The sequence below is a fragment of the Notamacropus eugenii genome, chromosome 4, assembly GCF_028372415.1.
Source record: "Notamacropus eugenii isolate mMacEug1 chromosome 4, mMacEug1.pri_v2, whole genome shotgun sequence".
In the NCBI taxonomy this organism is placed as follows: domain Eukaryota; kingdom Metazoa; phylum Chordata; class Mammalia; order Diprotodontia; family Macropodidae; genus Notamacropus; species Notamacropus eugenii.
In genome coordinates, this window is record NC_092875.1 from 199,628,771 (window position 1) to 199,644,684 (window position 15,914).

The 15,914-nt window shown below is 40.6% G+C and overlaps 1 protein-coding gene across 1 annotated transcript in view; it reads left to right on the plus strand.

Annotated features, from left to right (window-relative positions):
• The window catches only part of SCGN (secretagogin, EF-hand calcium binding protein), a 70,681-nt gene extending 56,922 nt beyond the window's left edge, over window positions 1-13,759 (plus strand). The window contains exons 8-11 of the mRNA XM_072603999.1: window positions 505-550; window positions 1,981-2,040; window positions 4,838-4,906; window positions 11,038-13,759. Of these exons, the coding sequence (XP_072460100.1) occupies window positions 505-550; window positions 1,981-2,040; window positions 4,838-4,906; window positions 11,038-11,166 (304 nt within the window). The 3' untranslated portion in view covers window positions 11,167-13,759. The remainder of the gene's footprint in view (window positions 1-504; window positions 551-1,980; window positions 2,041-4,837; window positions 4,907-11,037) is intronic.
• Window positions 13,760-15,914: the final 2,155 nt, after the last annotated feature.

Below are 15,914 nucleotides of genomic sequence, written 5' to 3' on the forward strand. Positions count from 1 at the left end.
AGCCAGCATAAGAAATTAAACGGGAATTTGGGGGAGCTTTGTGCAAGTCACAGATAACAAATGAAGGCCACAGATGACACAGAACCTATGACCAAATTCTTAACCCAAATTTTACAATAAGGTACTGCAAGCACCCCATAAAAGAAACAGAAAAAATTCAGATTTCTCTGGTACTAAGGGGGGGCCAAAAGATTTTACCCAGATTTTCCAGATCCAGGGGTGCCGAGGTCATAACCCCCCCACTATGTGAAAGAGATTACTGTATTTGAACTCAGGTCTTCCGGACCCCAGACAGAGTGTTTTATCCACTGCACCTCCTAGCTCCCCTCAGGTCAAAATTACCTGAACTGAAGTTCTGCTTTTGACACATATTGGCTGTGTAACTATGCTAGTCCTCTAGAAGAAATATCCATCCTGTTCTGAGAAAACTTACTCTATCACATAATCTGAAGCTCTGGCAACAATAATTCACAGGTGGCTGTGGATTTTTTTTTCTCCATATAGGATTCTGGCTCTCCAAGAAAACTTTCTGCTTCAATTTAAAATGGATGTAAGTAGTAGTATTTCTCTAGAGTAATTTATGCCATTGTCAATAGATTTAAAGAGAAGAGTGGAGGGGGAAAGATCTTTTGAGATCTGGGCTTTCACTCATTGGTTGCAGAAGTGACTCAGAGGATTCAGTGGGATGACAGACTGAAGTATACAAAAGCGGCCCTGGCCCCTAACGTACTTGTGTGGAGTCACTCAAGAAGCATTTATTAAATACTTACTGGGTGTTAAGTACTTCAGAAAGGGAAAAATAAAGTTGGATAGAAGATATCCAACTATATGAATGTAGCCCTCCCCCTGCCCTCCAATTAGGAGCTAAGTGTCCAATAGAGAGGGTGGGATTTGACCTGAGTATTAGAAGAAGTCAGAACTCAGAGTCAGGAATCAGGAAATTGAGACTATTTTTTTTTTCTTTTTGGTCATGGCCAGTGTGGGGATTTGTTTTGCTTGACCATGCATGGTTGTAACAGGGGATTTTGTTTTTCTTGCTTTCTCAATGAGAGGTAGGGGGAAGTGAGGGGGGAGAAGGTAGATCTTTATTTGAGAAAATAATTAAGTGTAAAATGCAATACAAAATAGAAAGAAAGAGTGGGAGAAAGAAAGAGTGAAAGAGAAAGAAAGAAGGACAAAAAAGGAAAGAAAGAAGGAATGAAAAGAGAAGAGGGAGAAAGGGAAACAGGGAGAGAGGAAGGAAGAAAGAAAGAGAAAAAGGAAGGAAAGAAAAGAAAGAGAAAGGAAGAAGGGAGGGATAGAGAGAGGGAAGGAAGGAAAGAGAAAGAAAAAAGAGAAAAGGAGAGAGGGAAGGAAGAAAGGAAGGAAGGAAGGAAGAAAGGAAGGAAGGAAGGGGAGTAGAGCATTCCAAGCATGGGAGACAGACAGCCAGTGCAAAAGTTCACAGATAGGAGGTGATGTCGTGTTTGGGGAGCAGCAAACAAGCCATTGTCACTAACATTGTAGGTAGAAAGGAATAAGGTGTAAGGCTAGAAAGGTAAGAAGAGACTGTTATGGAGACCTTCACATGCCAGGCAAAGGAGCTGCTATTTGTTCCTGAAGGTAACAGAGCCCCATGGAGCTCCCTTGTAGAGCAGCCTCACGGAGTGATATGACCAGAACTGCATTTTAGAAAGATTCCTCTGGCATCTGAATGGAGGATGGATTGGGAAGAGACCAAAGGTGGGGAGACCAATTCAGAGCAGCCCAGGTGAGAGGGGATGAGGGTCCATCCTAAGGTCACATGAGTGTAGAAGAGGGAACACACGTGAGAGATTTTGTGAAGGTTTACCTGTGAATTCGTTGTGTGAGGTGACGGTGAAGCTCGCTAGCCTCGGAGCAGAGGAAAGTTCAGAAGAGGGGATCGCTAGGATAGGGGAGATAATGAGTTCTATTTGGGACATCCTGAACTGTCCCTGATGTCATTTCCCTCCCTTCCAGGCCTGCACTACTGAAGAAAGAAAGAGGGATTTTGAGAAAATCTTTGCCCATTATGATGTGGTAAGTGCATTGTTATTTGTGTTATACTTTTAAGACTTCTGAATTAGAGTTTTAGTGAATTTGAGACTCTTGAGCTAAACTTTGGGGACATGGAGTTAGAAAATTGTATAGCCACTCAACTGAATGTCCTTCTAGTTCCTAGTACAGGGACTCCGCACCCTTTGGATACACAGGAAATTCTGGCTGCAAGATTTTTCATTTCCACTAAGGGTTACCCGCAACTCCATGCCAACTACTATTGGGGAAAACAAACTAGAAATGGCCGTCTATAAACATACTATTTTTTAAAAGTGGATTTTGTCGAGTCACTAAAGGAAAAAGAAAAAAATCATCAATCTTGAAATTTTTAAAATAGTTTAGTTTAAATTGCCTCAGGAGCCGAGGAAGATGAGAAAACGTATTATTTTGTAGTTATAATGGGTATCTAGAGAGGCAGCTTGCCTCAGTTAGGAAGACCTGAGTTCAAGTTCCATCTCTGATACATACTGGCTGTGTGACCCTGCGCAAGTCATTCAACCTTTAGTGCTCCAGAAAACTCTAAGACTGTAGGTTATTAAGAAGCAGCTGATTACTAAAATTTTCTCCCTGAGAGTTCCCTTCACTATTTAAATTACAGGTTGGTTCCAAAAGAAAAAAAGACTTTGTGATACTGAATAAAATATATGCAACTGAACCCTCATATTAACATACAACAAACACATTGCTGAACTCAAACTGATGTTTGAGGTCCCCAAGTTCCCCAGTCCCTGGCCTACTGACTAGTGTCTGCTTTCTGCTAAAAGAAATTGGGCTATTGAGATAGCAGAGACATTTTGAAACAACATTAAGGGGGAAAGAAGGCATATAGGGAAATTGTTGACACATTTCCCCTTATTTCCTACTGAATTTTAATTCCCTGGTTGAAATATACAATGAATCTGCAAATATGCAGCTTGTATTTTCCAGTATCTATTGCTGCCTGATGTGCATACCTCCACCTACTGGTTAAAAAAAAAAGTTCAGACATTTAATGTCCAAGTGTTTTTGCTCTGTCATTTCCAAATAGAAAATGATCCTTTTCTCTTTTGACCCCCATTTGTAGCATGTCAAAAAAATGTCTAAGTTAGCTCTAGGTCTAACGAAGCCAAGGCTTCCATGAAATGAGAATTCCTTGCCTCCTTGGGACTGATGAAAGGAGCTGACTTTGTTATCTTGGTCCCTGGGTTTGAAGACTATCTGTAATTTAACATCTGGGTGAATTTTGGCAAGTAACTCAACCTCCCTGAACCTCAGTTTCCTCATTGGTGGAATAAAGAGGATAGGATAGATAGCCTCCAAAGTGCTTCAACATCTTCAGTGCTATGATCTTTCAGGCCTTTAATTGGAGGGAGGAAATAACAATGACTAAATTGGCTATGAAGTCCAAAGGATTGGACTTCTTGAGACTGAAGAAGGACATTGTAAAGAGGAAGGCACAGAGGACGAGAAGGACTTGGAAGAAACAATTCTGACACTTAAAGACAGTGAGGAATTTTGGAACAATGGTGCCTGGGTTTGCACTCTACCTTAGCTACAGGAAAGAGAAATTATAAGACATTTAATATGGTTAAACTGTTTACATTTCTGCATGGGAAGATTTTCTAAGAAATTTATCATTATTAGGAAAGTTAGGAGTACACATAGGCAGAGGACACAAGTGTGAATTGACTATAATGGGATAATATCTAAAAAATATTAGGAGGTGAGAAAGAGGGATGCACTGGGAGAAGGAGGAAGGGAGAGCTAGAATGGGTCAAATTCTATCACATTAAAGAGAAACAAAAAAACTTTTACAGTGGAGGGGAAGATGGGATGGGAGGAGCTGGCAGATAATGCTTGAGTCTTACTCTCTTTGGAATTGGTTCAAAGAGGAAATAACATACACACTCAATTAGGTATAGAAATCTATCTTACCCTATAGGGAAATAGGAGGGAAAGGGGATAAGAGAAGGTGGGATGGGTTGCTGATCGAAGGGAGGGCAGATCTGGAGAGGCAGTGGTCAGAGAAACTGTGAAGAAGAGTGCTGACAATTCTCATGATAACTTTGTGGGAGGAACTTAGGGCATATTTGCATTTGGAGTACATTTGGTAGACATATATGCATATTTTAGTGAATATGTGACTCATTGACGTGGGTATTCCTGCCAGGAAAGCAGATGGCAACTCAGCTTTGTGCTCTCGTTCTGTGTCACTCTTGTACATGTCCTTCCATAAATTCTCTACCCTTAAAATAAAGAAAATGTGTTTATGTGCTATGTATGTTGGGCAAAAAGAAAGAAGATTGCTTATGTTCAGAACATGCTGAAATACTCTAACATGTCCCCTCTGGTGCCATCTCCCCTGATCGTCTGTTTCTAATTATACGCTTTGCCATTTTTCGAGTAAAAACATGATATTGTGGCTCTCGATTGACTTAAGACAACCAGCACAAATGTGTGGCAAATACTTTTTGCTTTGAGTTTCTGCTATTTGGAAAGGGGAGAAAAAATAAATCAAAGTGTTTCATTCATTCATATTTCATGCAAACTCTGTCTGCAGAGGCCAAGCACTCAGGATGAACAATTTCCATTTAGTTGGGGAAGATTTATTTGGGATTAATTCCTTAATCATTTTCATGTGGTGTATCAGTGTTCTACACATAAAAACTGAAGTAGAAAACTGCAGAGCCCTGGAATCTATTGGCATACTGAAAAGATTATTGCCTGGGCTCATCGGCCACATTTATTCTTGTGTTTTCTGATTCCATTCAATTGTTTGGACTATTTTTTTTCCTTTCAGAGTAAAACTGGAGCCTTGGAAGGCCCAGAAGTGGATGGATTTGTCAAAGATATGATGGAACTTGTCAAGGTGATCACAAAGAGGCTAAGTATATTTTTCTTATCCTGGGCTTTGCTAGAATCAGTCACATAGTTCTAAGTGTTCATGCAAGAGAGAATAACCAGAAAGATTTGTCTGTTCATCATTTGATTTTTAGTAAAAATCTGAAGACATCTCCTTAAATTCTACCTTCACCTCTTTTTAAAACCATCTGTTATTTAAATGACAAGGAATCTGTGAGCTTCTGGAGTCTGCATAAAGAATGCCAAGTTTATCATACATGCACTATGCTGTTTGAACATATTTCCATATTTGAGACTGCTACACTTTCCTTGCACTCAAAAGAATTTGAGTCACATTTCTAAATTTAATTCTCTCTGAGCAATATACTCATTTGTATTCTATTAGTAATCTAAGGGCTTCTCTTACCTCTTGTAAGGGAGAGCTGTTTATCTCTTAGGAGACCGAAGTGGCCTTGGTTATCTTAATTTTGGTTGTTTCCCCAAGACAAAGTAAAGCTAAGAGCTGACCATTATCCAGTAAATCTAACCTAGGTAGATAAATCCAGAAATCTAGATTGGAATAAAATTAAACTAGATTGACTTCTACCCTGATGAAGTTAAAATGTGCATTTGTAGCTTCTCCCTTTATTTGGTGACATGTAGACACAAAATGTGGGAAGCTGGTGGGGATGGATTTGCTTGGCTAGTCTCTGTGACTGGCAGCCAAAGAGGCACAGTGACCAATGGCAGGCTGATTTTACTCCAGAGAATCCCAGACTCTACCTCGTTTAGCTATTCTATTGCTACCAAAATGGGGTGTAAGGATGGGAGTGGGGGTGAGAATGAAAGAAGTATCAGAGCTGGCAAGGGCAGGGTCTTTTGTTTGGCTCCTGTAGAATAAGACTAGGCTTACTGACTATTAACTTTCTTTTTTAAAAATTCTTTTTTACTACAAATTTAACAATTTTCAATAAATCCTGTTAATTTTCCTCAATTTCATCAGATTCATCATGTATACTAAACTCAGTCATTTAGATTTATTTCCCACTCCCATGCCCTTCACATGGTGCTGTAAAGAGGAATTCTGCAGGCATCTTTTCATGCAGAAAACTTGCTAGCTATTTGGATAATGGTGCCTGGTTGTTACACAGATTTCTGTATTTACTTGGAATGGCATGAAACATCCCATAGGAGAAAATGACTATTTCCTAGTGCACCTTAAAATTTCCAACAGAAAGCCTTGCCAGACCAGAGCATTAACTCCCTTCCAATAAGACAAACTAGAGAGGCAAGTTTGTCTTCTCCATGGGCTGTTTGCCTCCACAGCTGGGGAGAGGTAGATGGTTGTGGAGCTATCTGACCTTCAAGGCCTGTTGCTTACAAACCTCCATTTAAGGAATTGATGTTTCCTAAGCATTCTCCATGTGCCTGAGTCATACGTCACCAGCTAATGCAAACCCAAGAAATAACCAGGATCCACAGAAGCAGTTGTAAGCCCAAGTAATTTAATTGACAGTATCTCCCTTTTTCCCTCTGGTCTCAACCCAAACTTGAGGAATAGAAATTATTCCCAGGCTTTAGGTCTCAATTGAGCAGAAAATCTTCTCTGACAGACTTTCCCCATTTTTTGCCCAGCAGGCCTCAGTAACCATGGTGATGCCTAATCCTGAAGCAACTAGGAGGCTCCTGGCTCTGGCCAGTCTTTTTCTAAGAAGTTGCTGCTACTGAGCCATTTCCTTCTTCTCCGTATTCATTTTGGAATCAGAGAATGTTAGTGGTGACCAGAACTAGGTGTATCTAGAATACGCCCTTCATTATTCCAAGGAAGAGACTGAGGTTCACTTTTTTTTCCCTTCCTCTTTCTCTTCCTTCTCTTTTATCATTTTCCTTTCTTTTTCAATTGACCTCCAAAGCTCTTCATAACCTGGCCCCTTGCTACCTTACACTTCATTTTGTGCACTCTGGGATCCAACCATACAGGCCCTCTTGTTGTTCCTGTTGTTGGCATCCCATCTCCGATCTCCAGCCCCTTATGCTCACTTGCAAAGGCCTGGACATAGGAGATGCTCCTCCTGCCAGCAGAGTTCTTTCTCCTCTCACATCTCCCAGTTAGCTTCCCTGGCTTCCTCCACCTTCTGTTTGAGACCTTTTCTGGTCCCTCTGCTTACTAGCACCTTCCCTTCTGAGGTTGCTTCCATCTATTCTACCTGTTTGCTGTGTATTCCTAGTTATTTACATGTTGTCTTTCCCATCAGAATGTGTGCTCCATGAGGACAGGTATTACCCTTGCCTCTCTTTGCATCTAGCACTTAGCACACTGTGAGCAGGCACATGCTGTTGAAACTGTGTCCATTTTTGCCACCTTTATACTGCTGAGCAGAGACTTGATCTCATAGCTGACTAGAAGCTGTGCACATGGCCACAAAGGGGATCAGATGGGGTATAAAGGAGGAATGAGAAGGGGAACTGGGGCCAGATTCCCCGGACCAGCCTTCTAGAGTCCAGAGACATATCTACATCTATGTCTATCTATCTATTTGCACCAGATCCTAGTGACTGTCCCCCTCCTCTGTTCTATGGTCACTTGGAAGGAACTACCCTCTGCTCACCAAGACCCAATGGGTAAAGTGGGTCTCTGGGAAAATGGGTGTTGGTTTTCTCTCACTATGAGTCCTCTTCTCTCATGAGGCAAGGGAAAGGGAAAGACCCATGAAGATAAACCATCTTCTAACTCTGGGGAAAGCCTGGAGTGAGGACAGCTGTGTTCCCAGAACAGGGCTACTTGGGACTCTAACTCATAGGAAAAGTAGGGTATCCTTACCCCCTCAAAGGTCTCCTCCATCTCTTCAACTTCATTATCTTCAGATCTGATCCCTCAACTTTCTTATTCAGAAAGAACTTCAAACCAGGGCCCTTAGGTTGAGCTCTCACTGGTGGGGGGACATATGTGGTGATAGGACACAATTCATTTGCTTACTGAGAATTTTTTTTTTCTCCAGGGAAAGGAAAGTAATACATGTTAGCGGGTAGGTGCTCACCCAGGGAACTTGGGACAAGGAGAGCCCACCTCTGGGTTGGTTCACCAAGATTCTTCCCCAGGGTACAGTGGAGTAGTAACTGTATGTGTCAGTATTATGATCCCGGGCATCTACTTGGCCTCGGGGCTAAGCAAGGAGTGCAGCTCTGGGTCAGAGGTTGAGATATCAGTCTGTCATGCCTGATGTTGCATATGAAATCTTAAACTGTCTGTATAGTTTCTAGTGGAGAAATCAAGGCTCTGATGATTTTGTTTCTAGTATAAAGTTGGATTTCCTTTCTGTTTGTATTTCAGCATTGAGCTATTTTGGTGAGAGGAAAGGGAGTTAGTCTACTGGCTAACTAGTGAAACACTAAAGATTCATGTCATTAAAATGATGACTACCTTTTCCTCCCCCTCCCCCCAAAATTTGCTTGTTGACCTAACTTTTGGTCAGTCAATTGCAAATCCTATAGTACAAATGGGCAAAGGACTGCCATCTTCATAGCTATTTATGGAATTAGAGCTGAAAGGAACTGCAGAGATCATCTAGACTACCCTTCATCATTAAAAGGAGAAAATAGGTTGACAAAGTGACTTACATGTCCAAAGTTATACAAAGATAACAGCATAATGAAGGAGACCCCAGACCTGAAACTCAGTTCTTCATTTTTTCAGCTTAACAAGTACAATGCCTTCATCTAGTCCTTGCATAGCTTAGAGGTGCCTTTCCTAAACCATGGCTTCCGAAATGGGACAGTCAGAGGTGGTATGGCCAAGGCAAAGTGCAGTAGAGCTGTCAACATTATTCTGAGTACCACTTCTGTTAACCAGTCCTTGGGTTACATTAGCCTTTCAGCATTTCTCATCATCCTATAAATTTACCCTTCTGGGACTTTTGTGGATCTTGGTTATCCTGTCGTATTTGTTGCTTTGCCTCTTTGCCTCTTAACTTCATGTCATCTGCAGGTTTGATATATGCTATACTTGTCTTTTGGGCAGTTAGGTGGCTCAGTAAATAGAGCCCTGGGCTTGGAATCAGGAAGACTCCTCTTTGTGAGTTCAAATCCAGCCTCAAATACTTACTAGCTGTGTGACCCTGGCAAGTGACTTCACCTTGTTTGCTTCAATTTCCTCATCTGGAAAAGGAAATGGCTGGAGAAAGAAATAGCAAACCTCCAATATCTTTGCCAAGGGGTCATGAGGAGTCAGACATGACTGAAATGACTGAGAAAATATTTGTCTTTATCCAAGGCATTGATAAAAATGCTCAGACAAGCAGGACAGATAACAAAACTTCCATTTCCGCCCTCCCTCCAGGTTGATATGGATCCATTAACCCCCACTCCTTGGGTCTGGTCATTTCAGTTTTGAATCCACCAGACTATACTATTATCCAGTCAACATCTCTTTAGCTTATCAGCAAGAACAGAGAGAATTTGTTGAATGTCTTACTGAAATCCAGATGTACTGTAGCATTCCATTAAGTCAGGAGTTGGCAAACTATGACCAAAGGGCCCAAACTGGTATACCACTTATTTTGGTACAGCCTATGAGCTAAGAATGGTTATTACATTTTAAAATAATTGTTATATTCTATTTTAAAAATAATTGTTTAAGTAATAATTGTAATTTATTTTAAAGTATCATATTTAAAAGTAATTATTATTTATAATTGTAAAAAACATTCTTAGATCCTGGATAGTACAAAAATAGGCAGCATGCCAGATTTGGTCCACAGATCATAGTTTTCCCCAAGCAACCAGGTTACTAATATTGTCAAAAAAAGGAAATAAGGTTAGTTGGGCATAATTTGTTCTTATCATAGTAATCTACTTCTTCCCTTTCTAAGTATCCAACCAGCAATCCTTAAAATAATACATTCTAGAATTTTGTCAGGAGTTGATGTCAAACTTGCTAGCCGAAAATTTTAAATATCTACCTTTTTTTTTCCATTTTTGAAAATGATGACATCTCTTCAACTTTACCTATTTTCTCAAAGACTCAACAGTCACACCCACAAGTTCTTTCAATACCCAGTTTCTGTCCTATTGCACATAAGCCATAAAGACAAAGCCAGCCCTCAAAAATGATTGAGTAGCAGAGAGAGAAATATGGAAGTCACTCACATATTGTAGCAGATCATGTTTGTGTATGTGTATGTGTTTGTGTATCATGTTCTGATTTGTTATACGATTTTTTTCATTTATCTTAGTCTGACTACATAGCATGACTATAGTGAAAATATACTCAATAGGAAAGTATATGTAGAATCTATACAGAATTGTATGCAGTCGTGGGGAGGGAGGGGGGTAGTGGGGAGTAGGTGGGGAGGGATAAAATCGCAATTGTATGGCAGTGATTGTTAAACATTACAAAATAAAAAAAAAAATGATTGAGTAGGCAAACTCCCCTTTCAGAACATTCCAGTCCCATTCTAGTGCAAGCTTCCTCTCCCTTTCAGGTACCTTCCCACAAGGCTTTTTTCTATTTTTGCCTCTGTCTCTGTTATAAAATGAACGTGACCCTTTCTCTTGAACATCCAACCCCTAAACAATACTTCTCAGAATTAAAAACATTTCCCTAGCTACTAAAACATCATAATGGCATTTTGGTCCCTAAAATATCCCCTGGGATCATTTTTGCTTCTTTCACTGGAACAACTTAATGTCTGAGCTAGCCTTTCATTCATTCAGAGAATCATAATGACCTTTTTTGTTTTTGCTGCCAGAGGCACAAAACCTCCCACAGGGAAGTAATCAACCAGGACTTTTTCCAGCAATGCCACAAGGCAGAATTCATAATTCATAATCACCACCAGCCTGGCTGGGTTCCGCCCCCCAGCACCTCCTCCACTCCACCCTATCCCCCTTTGAACGTGTGTGGCTATATATGTAAGACAGAACTCCTGGGAAAGTTTGGAAAATGATGTGGGAATGTAAGCCCATCACCTGGAGGGATGCACATGGGAATGAACCTGTTTGTGTCAAAAGCAGTTAGAGCAGTCCCTCCAAATGTACAGCTTCCTTCCATATCCTTGCTCTTTTCGGGATGCTTTGGGGCCCAATTCCCAGCTTGCATCCCTGCAACTACTGTGGATCCTATCTGGTTTTCTAACGATCACTTGTTTTCTTGTTCTCTAGCCCAGCATCAGTGGGGTGGACTTGGACAAGTTTCGAGAGATTTTGCTCCGTCACTGTGATATGAACAAGGATGGGAAAATTCAGAAGTCTGAGCTGGCCTTGTGTCTCGGTTTAAAAGTCAGCCCCTAATTGTCAGTGACCTTGGTCCTGTGCTCTGGGTGTCTTTGTTTCTCAGCCCCTGCTGGTAGAATTGTATCTAATCTCTGCTTACAGTATTTGAGTGGATCTCCTGTAATTCTTCCCATAAAAGTTCAAGGGTACTAGAAAGCTGGAGGAAGGGGAGATGTCAAAAGGGCCTTCCTTGCAAGGATGAGACAATTGTCGGGGCCTTGGAGGGAAGGCATCCAAATAATTGCTCTCTTTTTATAAATCAGTGTCAGAGAGACAAAACTTGTCTGCTTGTCATGCGATTCACCTAGCCCACAATGGTTGCTTTCCTGGCCACCTTGCTATCCCTCACTCAGTCCTGGGGGAGGTATTTCCTGAACATTGGCTATTAATCCCTTTTTTGTTGTTGTTGTTGTTAATAATTTATTTGTTTTCAGTTTTCAACAATCACTTCCATAAGTTTTAACTTTTTCTCCCTCTCCCTTCCTACAATGACATGCAATCTTCTATGGGTTCTACACATCCATTCCTATTACGTTTGTCCCTTTATGCTAAGCCTGGCAGGCATCCCTAGCTTCCTGTGTAGATTGAGTTCGTGTGCTGTGTGACTGTCTGTGCTGTCATTTGTGCAAATAGAATTGGAAATGAAAATAAACCCTGGAACTAGATTAAAAAGAAAAAATCACCATCCTTGGTGCTTGTGTCTCATGTTGTGTTTTATATGCTGGACCCAGAGCCCTTTTGGACCCTGTAGGCACAGAGGGGGAATCTGAATAGAGAAGCCCAAGTCCTGGCAAATCTCTAGCCACAAGGTTCTCTTCCCTGGAGTCTCACTGGACCTGACACTGAGATAAACTGAAGAAAATTAATGTTATGCTGTGTTATTGAATAGCCAATATTACTCTGCATCTCCCTCCTATTTCTCATTTTTTTCAAAGCCCAGTTCTTAGCCTTGTTCAAGGATCTGAAACTAAAGGTAAGACTGAGGAACAGGATCACTTCTAGCTAGCTAACCAGTTTAAAGTGGTACCTTGACTTTATTTACTGGGGTAGCTTAGGGTAGACCCCCCACCAAAGGACAACTTTCCTGTCTTCATTCAGTGCTTCATCAAAGTTAGAGGTGCCTTGGTTTCCAAGAGGAACACTAAGGGGGAAGGGGGGTGAATCCTGATTGAGGTCGTTTTGTTTGTTAGCCAAGATTACTAGAGGAGGTTGAATGCCCATTAAGCATTTAACATTCCTTAATTACCAGAGAGGGGTATGATCATCCATACCTGAAGGCTAACTCACCTACCAATCAAGATAGTCTTACCTTTGTCAGGAAAGGTCCAAATGATGTATTGTCAAGCCAAGGTTTAAGATATTCTGTCAGTCTCACTAGAGATCTCTGGTCATTGAGAGAGGCCATTGACCCAATTTCTTGGTTACCACTAGCCTAAGTAATAAATTGATCATGGCTTTTTGCTGAGGTGTCAGTGCAACCCATTATACTAACAATACAAATGTCACGGTTAATAAAATGATATCTTGTCATAGAGAAAACTGCGCCTCAAAATCATTTTTAGCCACTAACAAAACTGTCATGAAAATCATAATTTCCACTGTCAGGTAGTTATTGTATGAACAAGATTTCTCACGTCCTTTCTAATTCTGTGCCAGAAGAATCAATATACCCTCACCACAAGTTTGCCAGCAAGACTAGTCTTCTAAACATGGTTGTATTTGACTTTTGATCTCACACTATCTCCTATAGCTGTCTCTCTCTCTCCCCTCCCTTTCTTCTTTTCTTTCTTTTTACTGTTTTCCTTTTCCTCCTCCTCCTTCTCTCTGTCTCTCCCTGTCTGTCTGTCTGTCTGTCTCTTTCTCTCTCCCTCTCTCTCTCTCTCTCTCTCACACACACACACACACACACACACACACACACACACTTCACACAATTTCTTCTTGAGATGCTACTTCTTAAATTATTGGTCTAGAGACCAATGGAGGGGAAGGATAATATGTGAGTTCTTGGATCAATGCAGTAAAGTTATTAAACACACAAGAATAAAATAAGCATTTATCACTTTAAGGAAATTTTAGCCAACCCACTAAATAATTATTTGGATCATAAATTTAATTCTAGTACCAATCTAAGGAGCTTGGAATGGCTGAATAAATTATGGTACATGAATGCAATGGAATACTATTGCGCTATAAGAAATGATGAACAGGAAGACTTCAGAAAAACCTGGAAAGACTTACACGAACTGATGTTGAGTGAAAGGAGCAGAACCGGGAGAACCTTGCGCACAGCAACGATCACAGTGTGCGAGAGCTTCTTCTGGTAGACTTAGAACTTCGTTGCAATACAAGGACTTAAAAAAAAAATCCCAACGGTCTTCTAAGGCAAAATGCCTTCGACATCCAGAGAAAGAACTATGGAATTCAATCGCAGAATGTAGCAGATCATATGTGTGTGTTTGTGTGTGTGTGTGTGTGTGTGTGTGTGCGTGTGTATTGCCTTTTGGTTTGTTACATGATTTCTCCCACTCATTTTAATTCTTCAACACAGCATGATTATAGTGAAAGTGCATTTAATAGGAAGGTATGTGTAGAACCTACATAGGATTGATTGTATGTCGTCTGGGGGGGAGGGGGGAAAGAGGGGGAAGGAGGGGGAAGGGAGGGGAAAATAATAATCTAAGTTATATGGTAGTTATTGTAAAACACTGAAAATAAATAAAATTTAAAAAAATCTAAGGAGCTCCTCCTTGTAATAGGGCTTATAATAGGAAAAATAATGGTGGTTTTAGGTATAATAACAATACATAATCCCAATTTTTTATCTTACTAAGATATGATTATGCACTTTTCTCAGTGGGGATTCAGAGTCTCTCTGCCCCACCTTAACTTCCACTGTATTTCGATTCACAGTCTCTTTAAAGGCAAAATCTGCCCCTGGTCCCTTTCCTGGGGCACTTTAAATCATACCAGAAAATAAATACATTAGCCAGTCAGAATTGGTGGCTACCAATTTTTATTTTATATCAATAGAGATATCTTTATACACAAGGAAAGGTCAGTAAACAATTAAGGAATAATAAATTTGGAATGGCAGCAACCCATCCTGCTGGCAATAGGGAATAGGATAGGTTTCCCCACACCCTTTAACAAATGCCCCCTTTGGGAGGAAGGAGGAAATACTTTGAATACTTAACAGAAAGTGGCTTGCCTGCCAGGGACAGAGAAAGAGAATATGAAGGCGTCAGGGACTGGGTGTGTCTGTGGCTCACCAGCCCACTCCAAAAGTGCTGCTTTCAGCTCCTCAGCCCTAATCACCATTATCTGCAACTGCAACTAATAAGATTAGGGGAGTGGGACAGGGCACCCAGGGAGAGGGAACATCACTCTGACCCTCTCAATTCTCCTCCACATGACTGGCCAAGATGCGTTGTCTTTATCCTATATCTTCTAGTGTTAAGTTTAAACATCACAGGTCTTGATGAACTTTAGATAAAAGTCTGCTTACTGCCCATAGTTACTCCCTGAATCTAATCCTTAAGAGGCTCATGAAACTGGTAGACCAGGAAGAGTTACACAAAATTCTAAAAATACACGCACACAAATACACAAACAGAAGATAAAGTTGACATATGTTATATTACTTGGATGCCAAAGTCAGAAGTCAAGCAGTTCTTCCATTTGGCCATAATGTCAAGCAGAATGAGTAAATGAAGTGGAGTGAGGTTTAAAACAAACCCCCCCCCCCCAAATTGTTTCTGTTATTCTGAAATTGATAAACACCAACAAACAAGAAAATTTCCATCTACAAAGAGCAGAAAAAGAAAATTGCATAGGAAACTGTGAATCTATATTATACAGCTTGGGGGGTTGGGAGATGAGCACATAATACATTCAATATATTAGTTTCAAAGCTGTTCTACTTGCACGTGTCTCTGAACTACTTCTGTTTGCTTCTGTGCTTTCTTTTAAATGTTTCGTTGGCACTGTTCTTTTTTTTTCTTTTCTTTTGGCTTCACTATCACTAACCCTTCTTTTTCCCTGCAATTCTTCCACTCACCCAAAATAAGAAATGAGAATAATCAAGCACGATGGCCAAATAAAAAACACACACATATATACACAGATACATACGTGTGTGTATACATGTCTCATTCTGCTGTTTTAGATCTTTTCCTCTCTCATTAGGTGGGAAACATTCTTCACTTCCCTTGAGTCATGCATAGGCATTACAATGTTCACAGCTCTCAAGTCTTTCAAAGTTGTTTTCCTTGACTGTGCTGTAGTCCTACTACAGAAAATTTTCTCCTGGTTTTGCTTACTTCACCCACAATCAGTTCCTGCAAGTTTTTACATGGAGAATGACTGTCTTAGCCAAAGAATAAATAAGCACACTTTGCCAGGGCTCCCAGAAGGTCCAAGACCCCTAATTAACCAGAAGACTTCTACCTCCTGAAGAATGTAAAAGTAGCAAGTAAGACCACATGCTTCACCTCTGGTCCCCAGAACCCGGCTTAAGGTTGAAGAGGGGACAAGTACTTACCTCTCTATAGGTAGAGTTTTCCTTCTAACTTCTGATCTGGCCGGTGGTCAGTCTCATTGTATATCAAAGACAACATTTCCTCCTGACAATTTTCTGACTCAATACTACAGATGCAAAGGTCCCAACTTCTGACATTTAATGTGTCACTACAAGAGAAGAAAAAGTAGAGAGGCTGAATAAAAACAGTTGATCCTAGGTGGAGGGACCAAATCTCACTGATTTC